The following is a 19,169-nucleotide window of genomic DNA, read 5'->3' as shown; positions in this document are numbered from 1 at the left end:
CCTCACCCAAGGGCATTTTTGCATGTATCTTCAGATAGAGCGGGAGGGAGAGAGGGGGGAAGAGAGAGAGAGAGAGAGACATCGATGTGAAAGGGACACATCGAGTGGTTGCCAACCACACGACCCCAACCGAGGGGACAAACCGCAACCGAGGTACATGCCCTTAGCAGGAACTGAACCTGGGTCTCTCTGGTCCGTGGGCCGACGCTCCAACCGCTGAGCCATACTGGCCAGGGCCGTGATTTTTTGTTTCTGTTTTCTTACTGTGGATTGGCTGGGCCTTTATTCAGGAATCAGATACAGTTCACACCAGAGCCTGTCTTTGTTTTACTGAAGTCCATGACTTGCGATTCTTTAAGAAAGTGTGCGCTCCGTGAAATAGCGCCATACGGAGGGTTTGGCAAAGGGATCCACTGGGTTCCCGCGGGACCGAACGTAGGGTGGCAAGGGAGCCCGCTCCAGAGGGACCACGCAGGTCTGACACGAGTGAGAATGTCCGGTTACCGCGGGAGCGTCACAGGGGCATCTGTTTAGGAATTGACTGTTTTCTCTCTTGTTTAAAAATGGGTGATTCGCCCTGGCTGGTTTGTTTCAGTGGTTAGAGCGTCAGCCTGCGGTCTAGAGAGACCCGGGTTCGGTTCCCGCTAAGGGCATGTGCCTCGGTTGCAGTTTGTCCCCGGCCCTGGTTGGTCGTGCGGGTGGCAGCCACTCGGTGTGTCCCTTTCACATCGGTGTTTCTCTCTCTCTCTCTCTCTCTTTTCCCCTTTCTCCCTCCCACTCTATCTGAACAAAAAATGGAAAAATGTCCACGGGTGAGGATTAAAAAAAAGAAAAATGGATGATTCAGTCAGAGAGCCAATTGGAATATATTCTCCATAAAGAAGGTAGTGACCAGTAAATATTCATATTTGGCACAGTTTTTCCGAATCTCTGTATACTTTTTGATACTTAAAGTAGCATTTAAGTGTTGACATTTTATTATACTTTCTAAGTCGGCCGCCTTCTCATCCCATAGAAATGACGTCAAGGCTGTTAGACTTTGACGCGCATCTCCCTGGACCAGCGATGCCCTTGCTCTCGTGGAGAAGGGCCATGGCTCGCCTCCATTCCTCCCCTCCGGTCCATGACAAGAGACCCTGTTCTTTCCAGAGCTAATTCTTCTAGCCATATTCCCCGTTTAGATCCCTCCGCACCTTTCCGGGCCTGGTGCTGTCTGTTACCGCCACTGTGTCCACCAGGCGAGCCCACCAATGGGCTCCAGGCCCCGTCTCTGCAGCCCGCTCTGGGTTGTTCAGACCCAAGCCCACTGACGGGCACAAGGTCACCTACTGTGCTGACTTCATCCACCGTTTAACCCATTCGTATATACCAAGCACTAGGTCAGACCCATGACCTACGGAGCATTTTTATTTATTTACTTTTAAACCCCTACCCAAGGACATTTATTATTATTATTATTTTTTTTAATCCTCACCCGAGGACATTTTTCCATTTTTTGTTCAGATAGAGTGGGAGGGAGAGAGCGGAAGAGAGAGAGAGAGGGAAACATCGACGTGAAGGGACACATCGAGTGGCTGCCACCCGCACGACCAACCAGGGCCGGGGACAAACTGCAACCGAGGTACGTGCCCTTAGCGGGAACCGAACCCGGGTCTCTCCAGACCGCAGGCCAACGCTCCAACTGCTGAGCCAAACCGGCCAGGGCCCAAGGACATTTTTTCATTTATCTTCAGACAGAGTGGGAGGGAGGGTGGGGAGAGAGAGAGAAACATTGACGTGAGAGAGACACATCCATTGGTTGTCTTCTGCACGTCCCTAAGCAGGGCCGGGACCAAACCACAGCCAAGGTACGTGCCCTTGGCCGGACTCAAACCTGAGACTCTGGTCTGCAGGCTGACGCTCTAACCTCTGAGTCCAGCCAGCCAGGGCCCACGGTGCATTTCTGTGCCATCCCGTTAGAACATGGGGAGAAACAGGCTGGGGAGCCTTTTCTCTGCCCGGGGCCCTTTGGCTACGTATAACAGCATTCAGGGCCAGAGTTATCCACCTAAACATGAGTCTGCTCGATTTGGTCAGGCTGATTGGTGAGGCTGTGCGTGAGCTGCTGTGGGTTTCTCAGACCTCACACGGCCCGTGGGCCCGACGTCGCCCCCACAGTGCATAGTTGAGAGGCACGTATACCCGGTAGGCTTCTTGCATAACTGTGTAAATAAATCAGGTCACCTTAATCCTACCTGAGGGCCTCTCAAGACAGGAAATATTTCCAAAATGTTTTCCTTTCCATCCCAGTTGTTGGGGAGGAAAATTGTTTTCTGCTCCTCTTCTAGTTTCTTTTGGCTGATCTAAGAATTAAAATGACAGGGGTCAGAAAAACAGGAGAAAATAAAAATTAATTACATATGTATTTAAGGAGGCCCCACAGAAATGAGACCTCAAGAAATGATCAAAGCAGGCAGTGTATATACCGTTTGTAGACAAAGAAACAGTTATCTGTGAAGATTGCACGAAACAAAGGTTTGTATTTGGGTTAAAGACTTAATGAGAAGCAACGGTTTGTCTGTACAGCGACCTCTGCCCCGAACTCCCGCCCTCCGGCACAGGGAGCTTGTTTCTGGGGTGTAGGGGCGCAGAGCAGGGTCAGAGTGTTCTCACACTGGCTATTTCTCAGGTAATGAATTTGAAATAATCCACGTGCACCCTGGCACCTTTGGGGCCGTCCTCCCTGAGCCCCCCGGGTCCTGTCTGTCAGCATGACTCAGCCCTCTGTCAAAAGGCTGACAGGGTGATGCATCCGTCTGCCCTGACTGTAACCATGTGTGACCCTTCCACGGGTATCTTACCTCTTCATGCCCAAATCAGAATGCATGTAAAATATTTATTACTTACTGGTTTATTTTTTCCTTAGTGTGACTATACATTTTCAATGACCCTGATATTTCTGTTAGATGTCATAGGAGCTGATGGTAGAATAAGTCGTTCCTGTTCACACTGTTCCTTTAATTAGTAGTTGCGAAAATACTGTTCCTACTTGAGGAGGAAATCATTCTCTGCCTGTCTGTCCTCACTGACAAATGCTACTACTTTTCTGTTTGTTGTTAACTCCTACATAAAGATAGGTTTTGAGAACAGGTATAATGTTTAGGAAAAATTTTAAAGCATTACATTTTTTAAAATCTGGGTTCATTAAGTTATAATATTTAAAAACTGAATTTCCAAGGAAGATTTGGGGAAGGAAATTCCAAGGGTGAGGTTGCTCGTTCCCTTCCTGTCTGTCCTTAGCTTACTTCCGGCAAACTTGGTGTAATGTTGTCATGTTGCCTCAGGGTTCGGGTAATTCTATATTTTATTCATATTATACTGTTATACTTTTAAAAGATTTCTTCCCAGAATGTTCAGGATCTTACAGTAAGCATAATCATATTATTTTGATAAGTTAAATTGGAGACACATCAGAAATGTTTTGAGCTTGTTAAAACTGTGAACAGGTGGTTGAGTTAGTTGACAAACTCGGTCTAATGTCACGTTTTATTGTCCTTTAAAGTCTAGATGCTATTCCAGGTATTAAACAGTCCTCATTTCTCCCGTCCTGTATTTGTGAAACAACAGTTTTAGGGAAACCAAATATAATAGTGTCATTGAATTCTGAACAGTGTTTTTCCCCCCAGGGGCCTGGGGTAGGAGACGCCTCCCTCTCTGCTTTTGGTTTTGTGGGAGCTGCACTCGAAATCATTTTGATTTTGTATCCTTTCTTCCTCTGAATGTCTGTTAACAAGCTTTCTGCCTCGTTTTCTGGGACAGTGGTAATTTACTAAGACACTTGCCGGGAAGAAAAAACAAGCCTTTCTTCCCCAGGCACTCCAAGTGGCTTTTGGTTTTGTTTTGAGTTTCCTTTGGGCCTTAAGACTCTCGGAGACTCCTGAGAACTTGGCCAGCTCGCATTCCTCGGAGGGTTTTCCTTGATTCTCACAGCTATCTGATGGTGTCCTCTGTCGTCGGCTTCTATAGCCTCCGGTTTTTTGGAGACTTTACTCCCAAGAAGGACGACACGACCATGACAAAGGTAAGGTAGCCCTTCTGCCTTCCCAGCCGCACCGGCGGTTTCATTCAGTGACCGTCCCGAACGCTTCCTCCGGGTGACAGGCATTTGTTTGTCAGCCGCGTAAACACCGGCGGGAAGGTTTTCGAGCCGCCGCCGGGGCGGGAAAGGCTGCCGTGGGATTTGGACGGCGTCCACCCATTGTGAACGCCCGGGACGCAGGGCTCGTTAGCCGGCGAGAGGTCTGAAAGGGCGCCCGTCCTGCAGGGAAAACGCTTCCCCGCTAATGAGTCCTCAGGCTCTGCTGACCGCACTTCAGGGCCTTGGGTGGAATCTGAAGCACCGAGTTGCAACAAGTAGCGGAGACCAAGTAGTTCAGATCTGAATAATTAAAGCAAGACGGAAGAGGTCTATTCAGACACAGGCGTCCTCTGAGGCCAGTGTGACTTTCCACAATGTGTCCTTGGCTTCGAACGGTCCGGCTGCCTCGGCTCTGGGACGTTCCCACAGGCTGACAATGAAGAGCCCGAGCTGCGGCACCTTTGATTTTAGAGAGTCCATGCTGTCACCCTGCTTCAGGGAGAGCTTACTTCCTATTCATCTGTGTGTCTGTCCGTCGCTGTGGCTGTCGAAAGCACCACGAGTTCCTGAGATACTGAGCGTCTAGTTTAAGGGATCACAAGTATTCGTATGTTCAGCTCTTGTGTTTATGAAAGAATAAGCATAGGATGCATTGGCTAGAATTTATGTGTGTTGGATTTCTAGCTTTTTGGTGTTAAAATCTTACACTAGTGAAACATACTAGAAGTAGATCTCATATATGTCGTGAGCAGCAGCTGGCTTTAAAAGTAGTCAGAAAGAGTACACGTGTTAGTTCCTCGTCACTGGCCGGCGGCCTCGGAGAGGAACGAGCAGCGGGGCCTGAGGCCGAGGCGACGGCGTGTCCCGTGACCTTCCGTTGGTGCCGGCTCGTGCTTTCTGGAACCAGACAGGTCATCCAGTGTCCGTAGGCAGTTTATTCTTACTTTCAAGTTCTGGAGGAAATATGATTAAGAAGTTCACAAAGTGCGGTCGGTACCCGGAATGTACAGTGACTCCCAGAGGTGCGGGGGGCACTGACCACGCTGTTGCTCTTCCCGTCTCCCCGCAGATCATCGGGAACTGCGTGTCCATCCTGGTCCTGAGCTCCGCCCTGCCGGTGATGTCCAGGACGCTGGGTGAGTCCCGGGGGCGCTGCGCCAGCTCCGCCCCCGCATCCTGTCCCTGGAGCTCTCCCTGGAGGGTGCACCTCTCCATCACCTCCTGCCGACTTCACCCGCACGTCGGCTGCACCGGAAGGTGCTTCTCAGATAAAGGCCACTCGTTTCTTTTATCCTCACCCGAGGACACTTTTGCATTTTTCTTCAGATTGAGCAGGAGGGAGAGAGGGGGAAGAGAGAGAGAAACATCCATGTGAGAGAGACATGGAGTGGCCGCCACCCACATGACTCCACCTGGGGCAGGGGACACACTGCAACCGAGGTACGTGCCCTTAGCGGGACCTGAACCCAGGACTCTCTGGTCTGCGGGCCGAGGCTCCAGCCGCTGAGCCCGGCCAGGGCCTATTCATTTTTTTAAATACTAAAAAAAATGTCTTCTCCAAACAGTGGACTTTTCTGTTCACTGACCACTTAAGCTTTTGTGTCTCTAGTAAGGAAACTGATTTTTATTAAGGAAAAAAAAAAGGTTTAATATTTAGAAAATATTCAACGAATTTTTCTTCTATGAAATGTCTTTAAAACTTATAATTAGGTGGTTTAAAGACTTGAAACTCAGCCTTATTTCCCGCCGCCTGAGTCCATGAACCCGGCTGGCAGGCAGTGAGCTCTGGGTGAGCACAGGCGGTTCGAAGGCATCAGGGTGAGGATGTCCCCTCCTGTCGTTCTTGGGGTTTTCTCAGTTTTTCAACCGACAGAATTTTGATCCTCTTTCAAAGCAGAGTGCTTCCACTCCGTTGTAGGAACAGCTGGGAAATCTCCCCCCGGCCTCCTCCCTGCCCGCGAGGGGGTTGTGGCTGTGGACACCGTTCTTGGCTAAATGTTACTGCGGCCGCCAGTACGCAAGGGCAGTCGGGTTTCCTGGACTTGGGGCTGGACTGGAGGGTGGTCACCGACCGCCAGGAAAAATCGCATCCTCCGCCCTCAGCAACGTGCTGGTGGCAAAAATCACTAGTAACCGCGAGCTGCTTCTGCTTCCGCTCTCAGATCGCACCGCTGTTTGTTCAAGGCGCCCCGCCGGCAGGGAGGCCGGCTGTGCCAAGAAAGGACACCTCGATCCTCGTCCTCGTGATCTCGCGAGGAATTTCACGCTGTAATAACAAGTGACATCTCAGGGTGCACGTGAACTGGACCCTCTTCCCAGACGGTGCAGAGCTCGTTCATGTCTTACTTCTTTCGTGCTTGCTTGGAGGGCTTGTTGTTCCGACAGCTGCTGCTGGTGTGCTCACCCTGACAATGCCAGAAACACGCCCTTGTGAAGCGTGATTCGCGCTAAATGCTGTCGTATGTATGATGACAGCCCAACAAGTAATCGCTGTGCCGGCTCAGCCTCCCGGCCTGGTCCTGTATGGAACCCCCTGCTCTGCTATTAAAGCCTCGATGGCAACATGCACCGAGTTTACAGAAGAAAGTTACATGCTGAGTAGTTTTCATACAAAGAAAACAAATTCATGGTAAAATTGGCATTTTGAAGATCAGCACGTGGAGTTCCTCAGTGGTTTGCCACAGAGGTAAATAGAGAAGGGAAGACGGAACAATGAAAAGGCAGGTAGCCAGCGCCTGCACCAGGTGTCCAAACAGGCCCTGGGCACCGCACGCACCCTGCACCCCGCACGCACTCCGCGCACCCGCACATACTTCCCGCACCCGCGCGCTCTGCACATTCGCACGCGCTCCCCGCACCCGCACGCTCCGCGCACCAGCGCCCACTCCGCGCCCTGCACCCGCACACTCCCCGCACCCGCACGCTCAGCGCACCCGCACACTCCGCGCCCTGCACGCACTCCGCACATACTTCCCGCACCCTCCACATACAGAGTACCCGAATACTCCCAGCACCCGCGCGCTCAGAATACGAACTACTTCCCCGCAACCCGCGCGCTCTGCACATTCGCACGCGCTCCCCGCACCCGCACACTCCGCGCACCCGCACATACTTGCCGCACCCGCACGCTCCCCGCACCCGCACGCTCCGCGCCCTGCACGCGCTCGGCTCTCTTCCCCGCTCAGCACGCCCTGCCCGAGGCGCCGAACACGTGCGGAGGCTACACGCGGCAGACAGACCCACACGGGCTGCTCGCAGTGTTGACAAAGTAACTTTCTGGACGAAAAGAATCAGCTTTATCTCCGTCTCATGGGGACGCGGACTCGGCAGTCACTTGGCAGGTCCCCTGCCCGGGCTTCAGAAGCGCGCCTTTGATTTTCGGATGAAGTACAGGGCAGTGTCACGGCCGTTACCCCTCTGTGGACGGGCCTGGCCCGACCAGCTGAGAAGCTCCTCACACCAGGACGGGCTGCGTTTAACCGCCGGCCAGGCTGCGGCGTCCTCACGCCTGCTGGCCACCCCGACGAGAGCCCGGCGCTGGCGAGGCCGCAGCTGCGAGCCGCAGCCCACCGCCCCGGCGGAGCCCGTGCAGAGCCAGGGTGGGGCCCGGGCGGGGCCAGTGCAGAGCCAGGGTGGGGCCAGGGCGGGGCCAGTGCAGAGCCAGGGCGGAACCAGTGCAGAGCCAGGGCGGGGCCAGGGCGGGGCCAGTGCAGAGCCAGGGCGGAACCAGTGCAGAGCCAGGGCGGGGCCAGGGCGGGGCCAGTGCAGAGCCAGGGCGGGGCCAGTGCAAAGCCAGGGCGGGGCCAGGGCGGGGCCCGTGCAGAGCCAGTCCGTGGTCAGTGCGGGGGCCAGTGTGTGGCCAGCCCCGTCGCCTTCTCCTCCACGGGCAGCCGTTCTGAGTTTAGTAGTTTTCAAGTGAGGATTGTAACTTGTCATAAATTGGAAACATATTGAATCCCGCGTAAAGATAACTCGGCGTCTGCGAGGCTCTGTGATTCGGCTGCAGCCTGGCAGGCACAGCCGTGGGTTTAGCCTTCGCGGGTGGGAGAGCCCACATTTCCACGGAATTCCTTTGGGGTGGCTTCTTATATTCGGATGTGGAAGATCTTGCACTGATTGAAAAGTTACCCCTAAGTAGATTTTATAAGCGTGTCCCTTGCCACAAAGGTCGGAGAGAAAAATGTTGACCATGTATTTTTAGTCAAATGTAGTGGACATAGGTGATGGTGTCTTATTCACAGGAAACAAACATCTGTGCGCAACAAGTCCACTCGAGCCCTGTGAAGCCCTTACCCGTGGGGAGCGCCAGCCAGGGGCCCGCATCCAGCACACCGGCAGTGACGCTGGTTCTGAAGACTCGGCACCTGGGGATCGATGTCCATATTTTCAGTAAACAGTAGACTCTCATGGTGATGAGAGGACATGCGGAACGGGTGAAATTCGGACAGGACCAGGCCTAATAAATGGCCTCTGGGTGCCCGGACTTCTCTGTGATCAAGTATTTAACGGTAGCAGGGAACTTTGTAAGAACAGGTTTCTCTGGTGGCTGCTGGCGTGTTCTCGATTGTGCTTCACCAGGGGCAGTGGAGGGGTCGGCTCTTTTTCGCGTTGTAATCCCCTTTCGCCGCAAAATTTTTCTCAACTCTCAGACCTTGCAGTACTTTCACTCATTTCTGTGTAAACACTATTCTCGTTATTTTCCTCTTCTCATTCTGAGGTTCTCTCTGTGACCTGCTCGTGATGCGGGGCCCAAACGCAGGTTCAGAGACACGTGCTTGTGCCCTGGACACGGAAGCGCTCGCCCTGTAAGTCAGCTCGGACCGATGCGCACGATGCGCACACATCTCGTCAGGTCCTGGGCAGTCCGTCATCTTGCCGGAGATACTGTTCTCCTTTGTTCTGTGATGAAGGGATCCTGTCTAACGTCCGTCCCTCTTTGGAGAGGTTTCCGTTTGGGGTTTCATCCGCCACTCTCCACCTGCACCTGCTTTCCCTCCCCAGTTCTCAGTGCAGAACAGAAATATAAGTCAGAGCGCATACCCCTGACCACGACGTTTTTGTTTTGTTAACCCTCACCCAAGGATATTTTTTACACTGATTTTTTGAGAGAGAGTGGAAGGGAGTGTGGGGAAGGGAGAGAGAGAGACATCGATGTGACTGACTGAATTCATGGGGCACAGAGTCCACCTGCGAGCACGCAGCCACCACCCACCCCGAACGTGGCCAGCGCCAGGCTGGGGCCCCACTGCGATGAGCGAGCGGAGTCGGGGCAGGTGGTCTGCGGAGGGCGGAGGGTGCTCTGCACCATGGGCAGGGCTCCCACCAGAGCGTCTCACGGGCTCAGCTTGGTGCCTGGGGAGTCGGGTCGAGACCTGAGACGAAGTTCCAGTCAGAGAGCAACCCTCTCAGGCGACATTCGGTCCCCCGATGTCTCAGGCCGACCGCAGACAGGAGTCCAGAGCCTGGTGCTGCAGCCCCCCGAGGCCCCCCGAGGCCCCCCGAGGCACAGGCAAACATCAGACCGAGGCACTAGTTTCTAATTCAGTGTTTGTAAATGAACTGATGGTGACTGACTGGCTGAAGGATGACAGGCAGCTCTTCCATTCTGAGAATCTGCCGTGAGCCTGGACAGTGAGGGCCTCAGGCAGGCCCCTCTGTACGCGTCATGGCAGCGGTTAACCGTAAAGGGCACCTGTCACTAAAAGTACTTCCCCTGACCAGTCTGGCTCAGCAGTTGGAGCGTCGGCCCGCAGACCAAAGAGCTGCAGGTTCGATTCCAGTGAAGGGCACGTACCTCGGTTGCGGTTCAGTCCCCGGCTCTGGTCGGGGTCATGCGGAGGCAACCAATCGATGTGTCTCTCTCACATCAATGTTTCTCTCTCTCTCTCCTTCCCTCTCTATTTGAAGATAAATGGCAAAGTATCCTTGGGTGAGGATTAAAAAAAAGGTACCAACACTTGCCCTGGCCTGTGTGGCTCAGTGGTTAGAATGTCGGCCATGCACCCAAAGGTCAAGGGTTTGAATGCCGGTCAAGGGCATGTACCTGGGTTTCAGGTTCGATCCCTGGCCCAGTTGGGCTCCTGAGGAAGGCAGCCAATCAAGGTGTCTCTGTCACATCAATGTTTCTCTCCCTCCCTCCCTCTCTTTAAAAAGCAATGGAAAAAAATATCCTTGGGTGAGGATTAACGAAAAAAAAGGAAAGAAGCAGAACTTGGGTGGAGGACCGGGGAGATGGGACCTTCAGGAGGGGGTCGTCAGGTGTCTTTTGCAGCAGGACTGTTTCCTGGGTCCGTCCTCTGCCCCCCACGAGCAGCAAGGTGGGTGAGGGGCCAGGAGGGCTGACAGGACTGGTCCCCAGGTGCCATCCCTGAGCGAGATGGGAAGGCCCACGGAGCCTGGTCTGACGCACGCCGTGTCTTGTGGTGTCGACTAACACGTCGCACCCAGCGTGACCAGGGCCGTTTGTTTTCACAGGAATCACGAGGTTCGACCTGCTGGGAGACTTCGGGAGGTTTAACTGGCTGGGGAACTTCTACATCGTGCTGTCCTACAACCTGCTGTTCGCCGTGGTGACGACGCTGTGCCTGGTCAGGAAGTTCACCTCCGCCGTGCGCGAGGAGCTCCTCAAGGCTTTGGGTGAGCCACGTGCTGGGCGCGCCCTCTGCTAACGCCAGCGCCACGCAGGGTTCGCGTCAGGCTCCACTACTTTTCCCAAATGTGGGAATCAAGGTCATGTTCCTGACCTGCGTGTGAAATCACTTCCTTTGAAAACAAATACATTTTTATTGATTTTTTAGAGAGAGAGAAACATGGATGTGAGAGAAACATCCATCGGCCGCCTCCTGCACGCCCCTCACTGGGGATCCAGCCCACAACCCGGGCATGTGCTCTGACTGGGAATCAAACTGAGACCTCTCAGTCCATGGGACGGTGCTCAGTCCACTGAGCCACACCGGCCGGGTGAAGTCACCTCTGTAAGCCGGGCCTCCCTCCTCTGGGCAGCGGTGCCGTCCTCTGACGGTGAGGACAGCTGGGAGCATGTGGACACCACTGCGAGGGCCTGAGGCCATCCTGGCCCTGGTGGGAGTGGGGAAGCAGTAGCTCTTAGGTTGTTAGGGTGATGGAAGGCCCCTGGGGTGAGAATGGGGACGTGCTGAAGGCATATATTTTGGCAGTGACACCTCTTAACTGTTTTCAGTTAAGGATTTTTTAAAAGTTAATTAATTAATTTTTGTTACAGATGTTTCTTTTCCCCCCACTGATTCCCCTCTCCCCCTCCCTCCCCGCCTGGTCCCCAGCTTTGTTGTCCATGTCCATTGTCATGCATACATGCATATAAGTTCTGTGGTTTATCTCTTCCCCACCATCCCCTCTTCTGGGATTGTCAGTCTGTACCCCACCTCCACGTCTCTGGGACTATCCCATTCCTCAGACTGTTATGTTCATTATATTCTACAAATAAGTGAGATCATATGATACTTGTCTTTCTCTGTTTGGCTTGTTTCGCTTAGGATAATACTTTCCAGGTCCCTCCATGTTGTCTCAAAGGATAAGAGATCTTTTTTTTACAGCTGCATAGTACTCCATTGTGTATATGTACCACAGCTTTTTTATCCATTCATCTACTGATGGACACTTGGGCTGTTTCCAGATCTTAGCTATTGTAAATAGTGCTGCTACTAACGTGGGGGTACATATATTCCTTCTGATGGGTGTTTCAGGCTTCTTAGGGTATATTCCTAGAAGGGGGATCACTGGGTCAAATGGAAGTTCAATTTTTAATTTTTTGAGGTAACACCATAGTGTTTTCCATAGTGGCTGCACCAGTCTGCATTCCCACCAGCAGTGTACTAGAGTCCCCTTTTCTCCACACCCTCGCCAACACTTGTTGTTTGATGATTTGTTGTTGGCGGCCATTCTGACAGGTGTGAGGTGACCTCATTGTTGTTTTACTTTGCATCTCTCTGATGATTAGTGATGATGAGCATTTCTTCATATGCCTCTTGGCCATTTGTATGTCCTGTTTGGAGAGGTGTCTATTCAGCACCTCTGCCCATTTTTTAATTGGGTTCTTTGTCTTCCTTTTGTTGAGTTGTATGGGCACTCTATATACATTGGAAATTAATCCCTTATCTGATATATCATTGGCAATTATGCTCTCCCATACACTGGGTTGCCTTTCCATTTTGATGGTTGTTTCTTTTGCTGTGCAGAAGCTTTTGAGTTTGATGTAGTCCCATGTGTTCATTTTCTCCTTTGTTTCTGTTGCCTTAGGTGATATATCAGTGAAAACTCTGCTGCGTATGATGTCTGAAATTTTGTTGCCTACATTTTCTTCTAGGATTTTTATGGATTCATGAGTCACATTTAAGTCTTTTATCCATTTTGAGTTTATTCTTGTGTATGGTGTAAGTTGGTGGTCTAGTTTCATTTTTTTGCATGTAGCTGTCCAATTTTCCCAACACCATTTATTAAAGAGGCTGTCTTTACTCCACTGTATGCTCTTGCCACCTTTGTCAAATATTAATTGAGCATATTGCCTTGGGTCCATTTCTGGGTTCTCTAAAAATAGGGAATGCTTCACGAATTTGCGTGTCATCTGCGCAGGGGCGATGCTAATCTCTACCGTCCAATGTTAGTCTGTGTGCTGCCAAAGCGAGCACCGGTTAAGGATTTTTTTGAGGCTTGGATTTGACAAGTGTCTGGCCGACCCATGATTCTCTTCAGGAAAATAAAGAGCAATTCAGGGTAAAAGGTTGGTGTCCTCAGCGTGAGCAGGAGACAGGCTTGCGTAGCGGAGCGTCCGAGGGCCCACGCGCTGGGACCGTGCGAAAACCCGGCGTAGCCAGGTGTGCGGTGAGCACGTGACCTGGGCGTGCGCCCGTCATGCTCACTTCAGCACTAGCCTCAGACCTCCCAGCCTGTAGGTTCGAGGAACCCAGGACGACACGGACATCTGCCCCGTAGGGTTTGGGCCGCGGGCTCCGTGGTAACGGAGGGAATGGCGTGACCTGTGGCGGAGATCCCAACGCTGGCCCACGTACCTGGAGTGGCCGCCCCTGTGGATTGTAGCTCTTGCCAGGGGCAGCGTGACGGTGGACCGGCTGAGGTCCTGCTTGCCGGCCACTGGGCCTCGTGAGTGTCAGCAAAGCTTCGCTCCCCCCACCTTCCAGCCGATGGGAAGGGTGACCTTTGGGAAGGAAAAAAGGTTTCAGATGGTCTAGTCAGTTGAATTTTGCTTTATATTCACCCTGAGGAGGTGGCTGGTGAGATTCGGCCCAAAAGGGAGATGCTACACCTCACTCCAGCAGAAGCCGGAAAATAGACGGATTCTGTGCAGGAGGACTCCGTGCGGGTGGATGGTGTGCAGGAGGACTCCGTGCGGGTGGATGGTGTGCAGGAGGACTCCGTGCGGGTGGATGGTGTGCAGGAGGACTCCGTGCGGGTGGATGGTGTGCAGGAGGACTCCGTGCGGGTGGATGGTGTGCAGGAGGACTCCGTGCGGGTGGATGGTGTGCAGGAGGACTCCGTGCAGGCGGATGGTGTGCAGGAGGACTCCGTGCGGGTGGATGGTGTGCAGGAGGACTCCGTGCGGGTGGATGGTGTGCAGGAGGACTCCGTGCGGGTGGATGGTGTGCAGGAGGACTCCGTGCGGGTGGATGGTGTGCAGGAGACTCCGTGCGGGTGGATGGTGTGCAGGAGGACTCCGTGCGGGTGGATGGTGTGCAGGAGGACTCCGTGCGGGTGCGATTGGTGTTTCAGGAGGACTCCGTGCGGTGTGGATGGTGTGCAGGAGGACTCCGTGCGGGTGGATGGTGTGTCAGGAGACTCAGTGAGGCTGGATGGTGTGCAGGAGGACTCCGTGCGAGGATGTTGAATGCAGGGATTGGTGTGCAGGAGGACTACTGTGCGGGTGATGGTGTGCAGGAGGCCTCCGTGCGGGTCGTGGATGTGTGCAGGAGGACTCCGTGCGGGTGGAGATGGTGGCAGGAGGACTCCGTGCGGGGTGGATGCGTGTTGCAGGAGACTCCGTGCAGGCGGATGGTGTGCAGGAGACTCCGTGCATGCAGGAATTGTGTTGCAGGAGGAACTCCGTAGCGGGCTGGATGGTCGTGCGGGAGGACTACGTGCGGGTGGTATGGTGTGCGGAGACTCCGTGCGGATGGATGTGTGCGGGAGGACTCAGTGCAGGTGGGGATGTGTGCATGTGGACTCCGTGCAGGTGGATGGTGTGCAGGAGGACTCCGTGCGGGTGGATGGTGTGCAGGAGGACTCCGTGCGGGTGGATGGTGTGCAGGAGGACTCCGTGCGGGTGGATGGTGTGCAGGAGGACTCCGTGCGGGTGGATGGTGTGCAGGAGGACTCCGTGCAGGTGGATGGTGTGCATGTGGACTCCGTGCAGGTGGATGGTGTGCATGTGGACTCCGTGCGGGTGGATGGTGTGCAGGAGGACTCCGTGCAGGAGGATGGTGTGCAGGAGGATGGTGTGCAGGTGGATGGTGTGCATGTGGACTCCGTGCAGGTGGATGGTGTGCAGGAGGACTCCGTGCGGGTGGATGGTGTGCATGTGGACTCCGTGCGGGTGGATGGTGTGCATGTGGACTCCGTGCAGGTGGATGGTGTGCAGGAGGACTCCGTGCGGGTGGATGGTGTGCATGTGGACTCCGTGCGGGTGGATGGTGTGCATGTGGACTCCGTGCGGGTGGATGGTGTGCATGTGGACTCCGTGCAGGTGGATGGTGTGCAGGAGGACTCCGTGCAGGTGGATGGTGTGCATGTGGACTCCGTGCGGGTGGATGGTGTGCAGGAGGACTCCGTGCAGGAGGATGGTGTGCAGGAGGACTCCGTGCGGGTGGATGGTGTGCAGGAGGACTCCGTGCAGGAGGATGGTGTGCAGGAGGACTCCGTGCAGGAGGATGGTGTGCAGGAGGACTCCGTGCGGGTGGATGGTGTGCATGTGGACTCCGTGCGGGTGGATGGTGTGCATGTGGACTCCGTGCAGGTGGATGGTGGTGCATGTGGACTCCGTGCAGGTGGAGGTGTGCAGGAGGACTCCGTGGGGTGTGGATGGTGTGCATGTTGGACTCCGTGCGGGTGGATGGTGTGCATGTGGACTCCGTGCGGGTGGATGGTGTGCAGGAGGACTCCGTGCAGTGGATGCTGGTGCATGTGGACTCCGTGCAGGTGGATGTGTGTGCATGTGGACTCCGTGCAGGTGGATGGTTTGCAGGCGGACTCCGTGCGGGTGGATGGGTGTGCATGTGGACTCCGTGCGGGTGGATGGTGGCAGGAGGAGTCCGTGCGGGTGGATGGTGTGCATGTGGACTCCGTGCGGGTGGATGGTGTGCATGTGGACTCCGTGCGGGTGGATGGTGTGCAGGAGGACTCCGGAGGACTCCGTGCGGGTGGATGGTGTGCATGTGGACTCCGGAGGGTGGATGGTGTGCAGGAGGACTCCGTGAGGGAGTGGCTGGTGTGCAGGAGGACTCCGTGGGTGTGGATGGTGTGCAGGAGGACTCCGTGCGGGTGGATGGTGGGCAGGAGGACTCCGTGCGGGTGGTGTGGCTGTGCGGAGGACTCCGTGCAGGAGGATTGTGTGCAGGAGGACTCCGTGCAGGAGGATTGTGTGCAGGAGGACTCCGTGCAGGAGGATTGTGTGCAGGAGGACTCCGTGCAGGAGGATTGTGTGCAGGAGGACTCCGTGCAGGAGGATTGTGTGCAGGAGGACTCCGTGCGGGTGGATTGTGTGCATGTGGACTCCGTGCGGGTGGATGGTGTGCAGGAGGACTCCGTGCGGGTGGATGGTGTGCAGGAGGACTCCGTGCAGGCGGATTGTGTGCAGGAGGACTCCGTGCAGGCGGATTGTGTGCAGGAGGACTCCGTGCGGGTGGATGGTGTGCATGTGGACTCCGTGCGGGTGGATGGTGTGCAGGAGGACTCCGTGCGGGTGGATGGTGTGCAGGAGGACTCCGTGCAGGCGGATGGTGTGCAGGAGGACTCCGTGCGGGTGGATGGTGTGCAGGAGGACTCCGTGCGGGTGGATGGTGTGCAGGAGGACTCCGTGCAGGAGGATTGTGTGCAGGAGGACTCCGTGCAGGAGGATTGTGTGCAGGAGGACTCCGTGCAGGAGGATTGTGTGCAGGAGGACTCCGTGCAGGCGGATGGTGTGCAGGAGGACTCCGTGCAGGCGGATGGTGTGCAGGAGGACTCCGTGCAGGAGGATGGTGTGCAGGAGGACTCCGTGCGGGTGGATGGTGTGCAGGAGGACTCCGTGCAGGAGGATGGTGTGCAGGAGGACTCCGTGCGGGTGGTGTGATGTGGCGGCGTTGTCCGCGCGGCGCTGTGTCGGGCGGTCCTCTCGGGCGGCGCCCAGAGTCAGCCCGCAGGCCCACCGAGCCCTGATCTCAGCTCAGTGCCCCGCACTCGCTGAAAGGGGTGGTTGCACCGGAGGGCCTCTGAGCTCGGTGTCCTGGGCGTCCTCCAGGGACAGCTGCCCCCGCTGGACACTGGGGTTCACCTCCGGATGGTGGTGTCAGTGGTTCTGCACAGGGCAGACGCTGTAGCTCCTCAGAACCCGGCCCACGGGACACCCACGTTTCCGAGGGAACTGACTGAATACGCCCCCAGGAAGGGTGCTGGGTCAGCCAGCTTCTCCGCCCCCCTCCCCACGCCCGCATGAGCAGGAGACTGTTGGTCAGCCGTCACCCCCCCGGGACCAGAAGTGTAGTGTTGGACTGACTTCTCCCCTCTGTTGGGTCAGGCTCGGGTCTAGCTTCCGCTCACAAGGTGTGCGGGGCAGAGGTGCGCAGCTGGCAGTGCTGTGCCGTCACAGACAGCACCCGGGCTCGGGGGAGCGTCACCTCGCTGGTGTGAGGGGCGGCGAAGGCCTGGACCTCGGATACGGATCCTTCCCACAGACCCTCCCCGGGCTGTGCTTGGTCCGCGCCTCAGAACCCCGGCCCCGCGAGGGCGCCGAACGCACCCCCACGCCTCTTATTCTCTGAAGTGCTATCTACGTTCCACCAGCTGTTCTGCCATTTCTTTCTCTTTTTCTCCTGGGTAATATTTTCCACTGCCTTTCTTTTTATTTTTCAATCCTCATCCATTTATCTTCAGATGGGGGCGGGGAGGGAGAGAGAGACACCAACTGGCTGCCTCAGCACCGAACTGGGAATCGAACCTGTGACTCTGGTCTGCGGGTGACACTCTAACTGCTGAGCCACACGGGCCAGGGCTGCCTTTCTCTGTAAACACACGCTAGACATTTTGCTGTGTCCGTGCGTTTTCCTGTGTGTGCTTCACGTGTGTATATTTTGAAACAAAGAAGGATCATGCTTGTCTGGGCTGGGCGCCTTGGGAAGCACCCTGTGGGCGGGAGTCGGTTTGCAGGGGAGGCGCGTCAGCACGAGGGGCGGGGGGGGGGGGCTGCCCCCCTGGATGCTGTGCTGCAGGGCTGGCCCCAGGGCCACGGAGCGAGCAGAAGGCAGGACTCTGGCGCCAGGGGGGAGAGAGCCGTCCCTGAACGGGGCTGGCCGGTGCCCCCGTGTGCACCCTGCCTCGTGGGTGTCCTGCCCCCCGCTGGCCCACCGCCACAGCACCCGCGTCACCGTTGCCCCTTCTCTCTGCAGGGCTCCATAAGCTGCAATTGTCCAACACCTCCAGGGAGGCAGACGCAGCCAAGCCTTCCGCCAACGGGCACCAGAAGGTCCTGTGAGACACAGCTTCGCTCGCAGCCGGACCGGACCTGCTGGCCACGCGGCGCCGTCACAGGTCATGGCGTGGCCGTGGCTGTGGCCGTGCACAGTTTCTGATCGTCTGCCGATCCCGGGGCTGCCGTGGGTCTCCTGCTACTCGGCCGGGCCCTGCGCTTCCAGCCACAAGCTCGCACCTGCTCGAGTCGACAGCCAGCCTGTGGCACAGCCCGTGAGAAACTCGGGGCTCTGAGGGTTCTCAGAAACCACGCTGCTCCGTGCAGAAGGCGGGCCTGCGGAAGGCACTTGGCTGGGGCGACGTGAGCCGGAGGCCCGTGGAAGTGCCCAGGTCCGCCGTGGGTGCGGCTGCATTTTCCGTCCTTAGAGAAGGAACCAAGCGCAGTGGTGACTCACGTTCCGGGACTTTGCGTGAAGGGAAAGCAGGGATCCTGCGAGCCCGGCCTAGGTGGCCCTGCGCAGTGACCAGTGCGGGCGGCAGTGTGCTGACCACGGTCCCGAGCCCGTCGGTCCGTCTTACCTCTCTCGGCTCGGCTGCCCGTGCGGGACGCACTCGTGACAGACTCTGCCTTACTGGCTACGTGGACACTCGTCTTCCAGGCCCCTTTCCAAACAGCCCTCAGCTCCCGGGGCTCCTGTGCCCCCGACAGACCCAGCGCCCCGGCAGACCCCTTCTCCCCCCGCTCTTCAGGCTGTGGCTCCTTGGAGGTCAAACCTCAGACCCGTGGAAGGGACCAGGGCCACAGCGAGCGCACGGCGTCGGCGCTCACGACCGGGAGCAGCCTGGCCGAGGGTCCTGGTCTGGTGCCCGCTCGGGGCCGACTGAGTCCTGATGGCCGTGCGTGTGGATCTGAGGCCACCGGCCCGCCCGTCTGGCTCAGCCTCACACGTCTGTAGAACTTTTTTCTCAAATTGTTGCATTGCAAGCTTTTTTGGGGGGGAAAATTATGAAAACCAGGCCACATACATTGGAGGTAAAAAAAATGTCCACTTGAGCCGAATAAAAGAAGTTGATGTTGTATTTGTACGCGCCCCGGCCTGCCCCCGCCCTTCGGTTTTACCCGCCTTCCCGGAGCCTCCGGAGGGTGCGGCGTGCTCTTAGGACAAAGACCACTTCACGACCGTGGGCAGCTCCGGTCAGCCTCGTGTTCTCGCGTCGCTGACTGTCAGCAAGGTCCCAAACGGGGGAGGAATAAACGTCGGCTGCCTTCTGACCTCACGGGTCTCTGTCCCTGTCGGAGCACCAGCTGTGGGCGGTCGTGTTCACGGAGCAGACAGGTCGGGGAGGGGGTGGTCCTTGCAGTGAGACAGTCGCGTTGGTCACGCCGACCTCAGGGCACACG

The 19,169-nt window shown here is 56.0% G+C and overlaps 1 protein-coding gene and 1 pseudogene across 3 annotated transcripts in view; one reads left to right on the top strand and one right to left on the bottom strand.

Moving 5' to 3' along the window:
- Window positions 1–18,785, top strand: part of LMBR1 (limb development membrane protein 1) — a 97,705-nt gene extending 78,920 nt beyond the window's left edge. The window contains exons 13-17 of one of the 3 annotated variants that reach the window (XM_036246175.1): window positions 3,666–3,739; window positions 3,970–4,060; window positions 5,187–5,253; window positions 10,592–10,753; window positions 17,746–18,785. In XM_036246175.1, the coding sequence (XP_036102068.1) occupies window positions 3,666–3,739; window positions 3,970–4,060; window positions 5,187–5,253; window positions 10,592–10,753; window positions 17,746–17,831 (480 nt within the window). In that variant the 3' untranslated portion in view covers window positions 17,832–18,785. Of the gene's footprint in view, window positions 1–3,665; window positions 3,740–3,969; window positions 4,061–5,186; window positions 5,254–8,358; window positions 8,526–10,591; window positions 10,754–17,745 lie in introns of those variants that run through there. The other 2 variants (XM_036246176.1, XM_036246177.1) reach the window with 2 other exon arrangements.
- On the bottom strand, window positions 12,682–12,780 carry LOC118620567 (annotated as a pseudogene).
- Window positions 18,786–19,169: the final 384 nt, after the last annotated feature.

Source organism: Molossus molossus, unplaced genomic scaffold (genome assembly GCF_014108415.1).
Source record: "Molossus molossus isolate mMolMol1 unplaced genomic scaffold, mMolMol1.p scaffold_m16_p_7, whole genome shotgun sequence".
Classification (NCBI taxonomy): domain Eukaryota; kingdom Metazoa; phylum Chordata; class Mammalia; order Chiroptera; family Molossidae; genus Molossus; species Molossus molossus.
The sequence above is the reverse complement of the archived record's forward strand: the minus strand, read 5'-3'. Positions and strand labels throughout refer to the sequence as shown.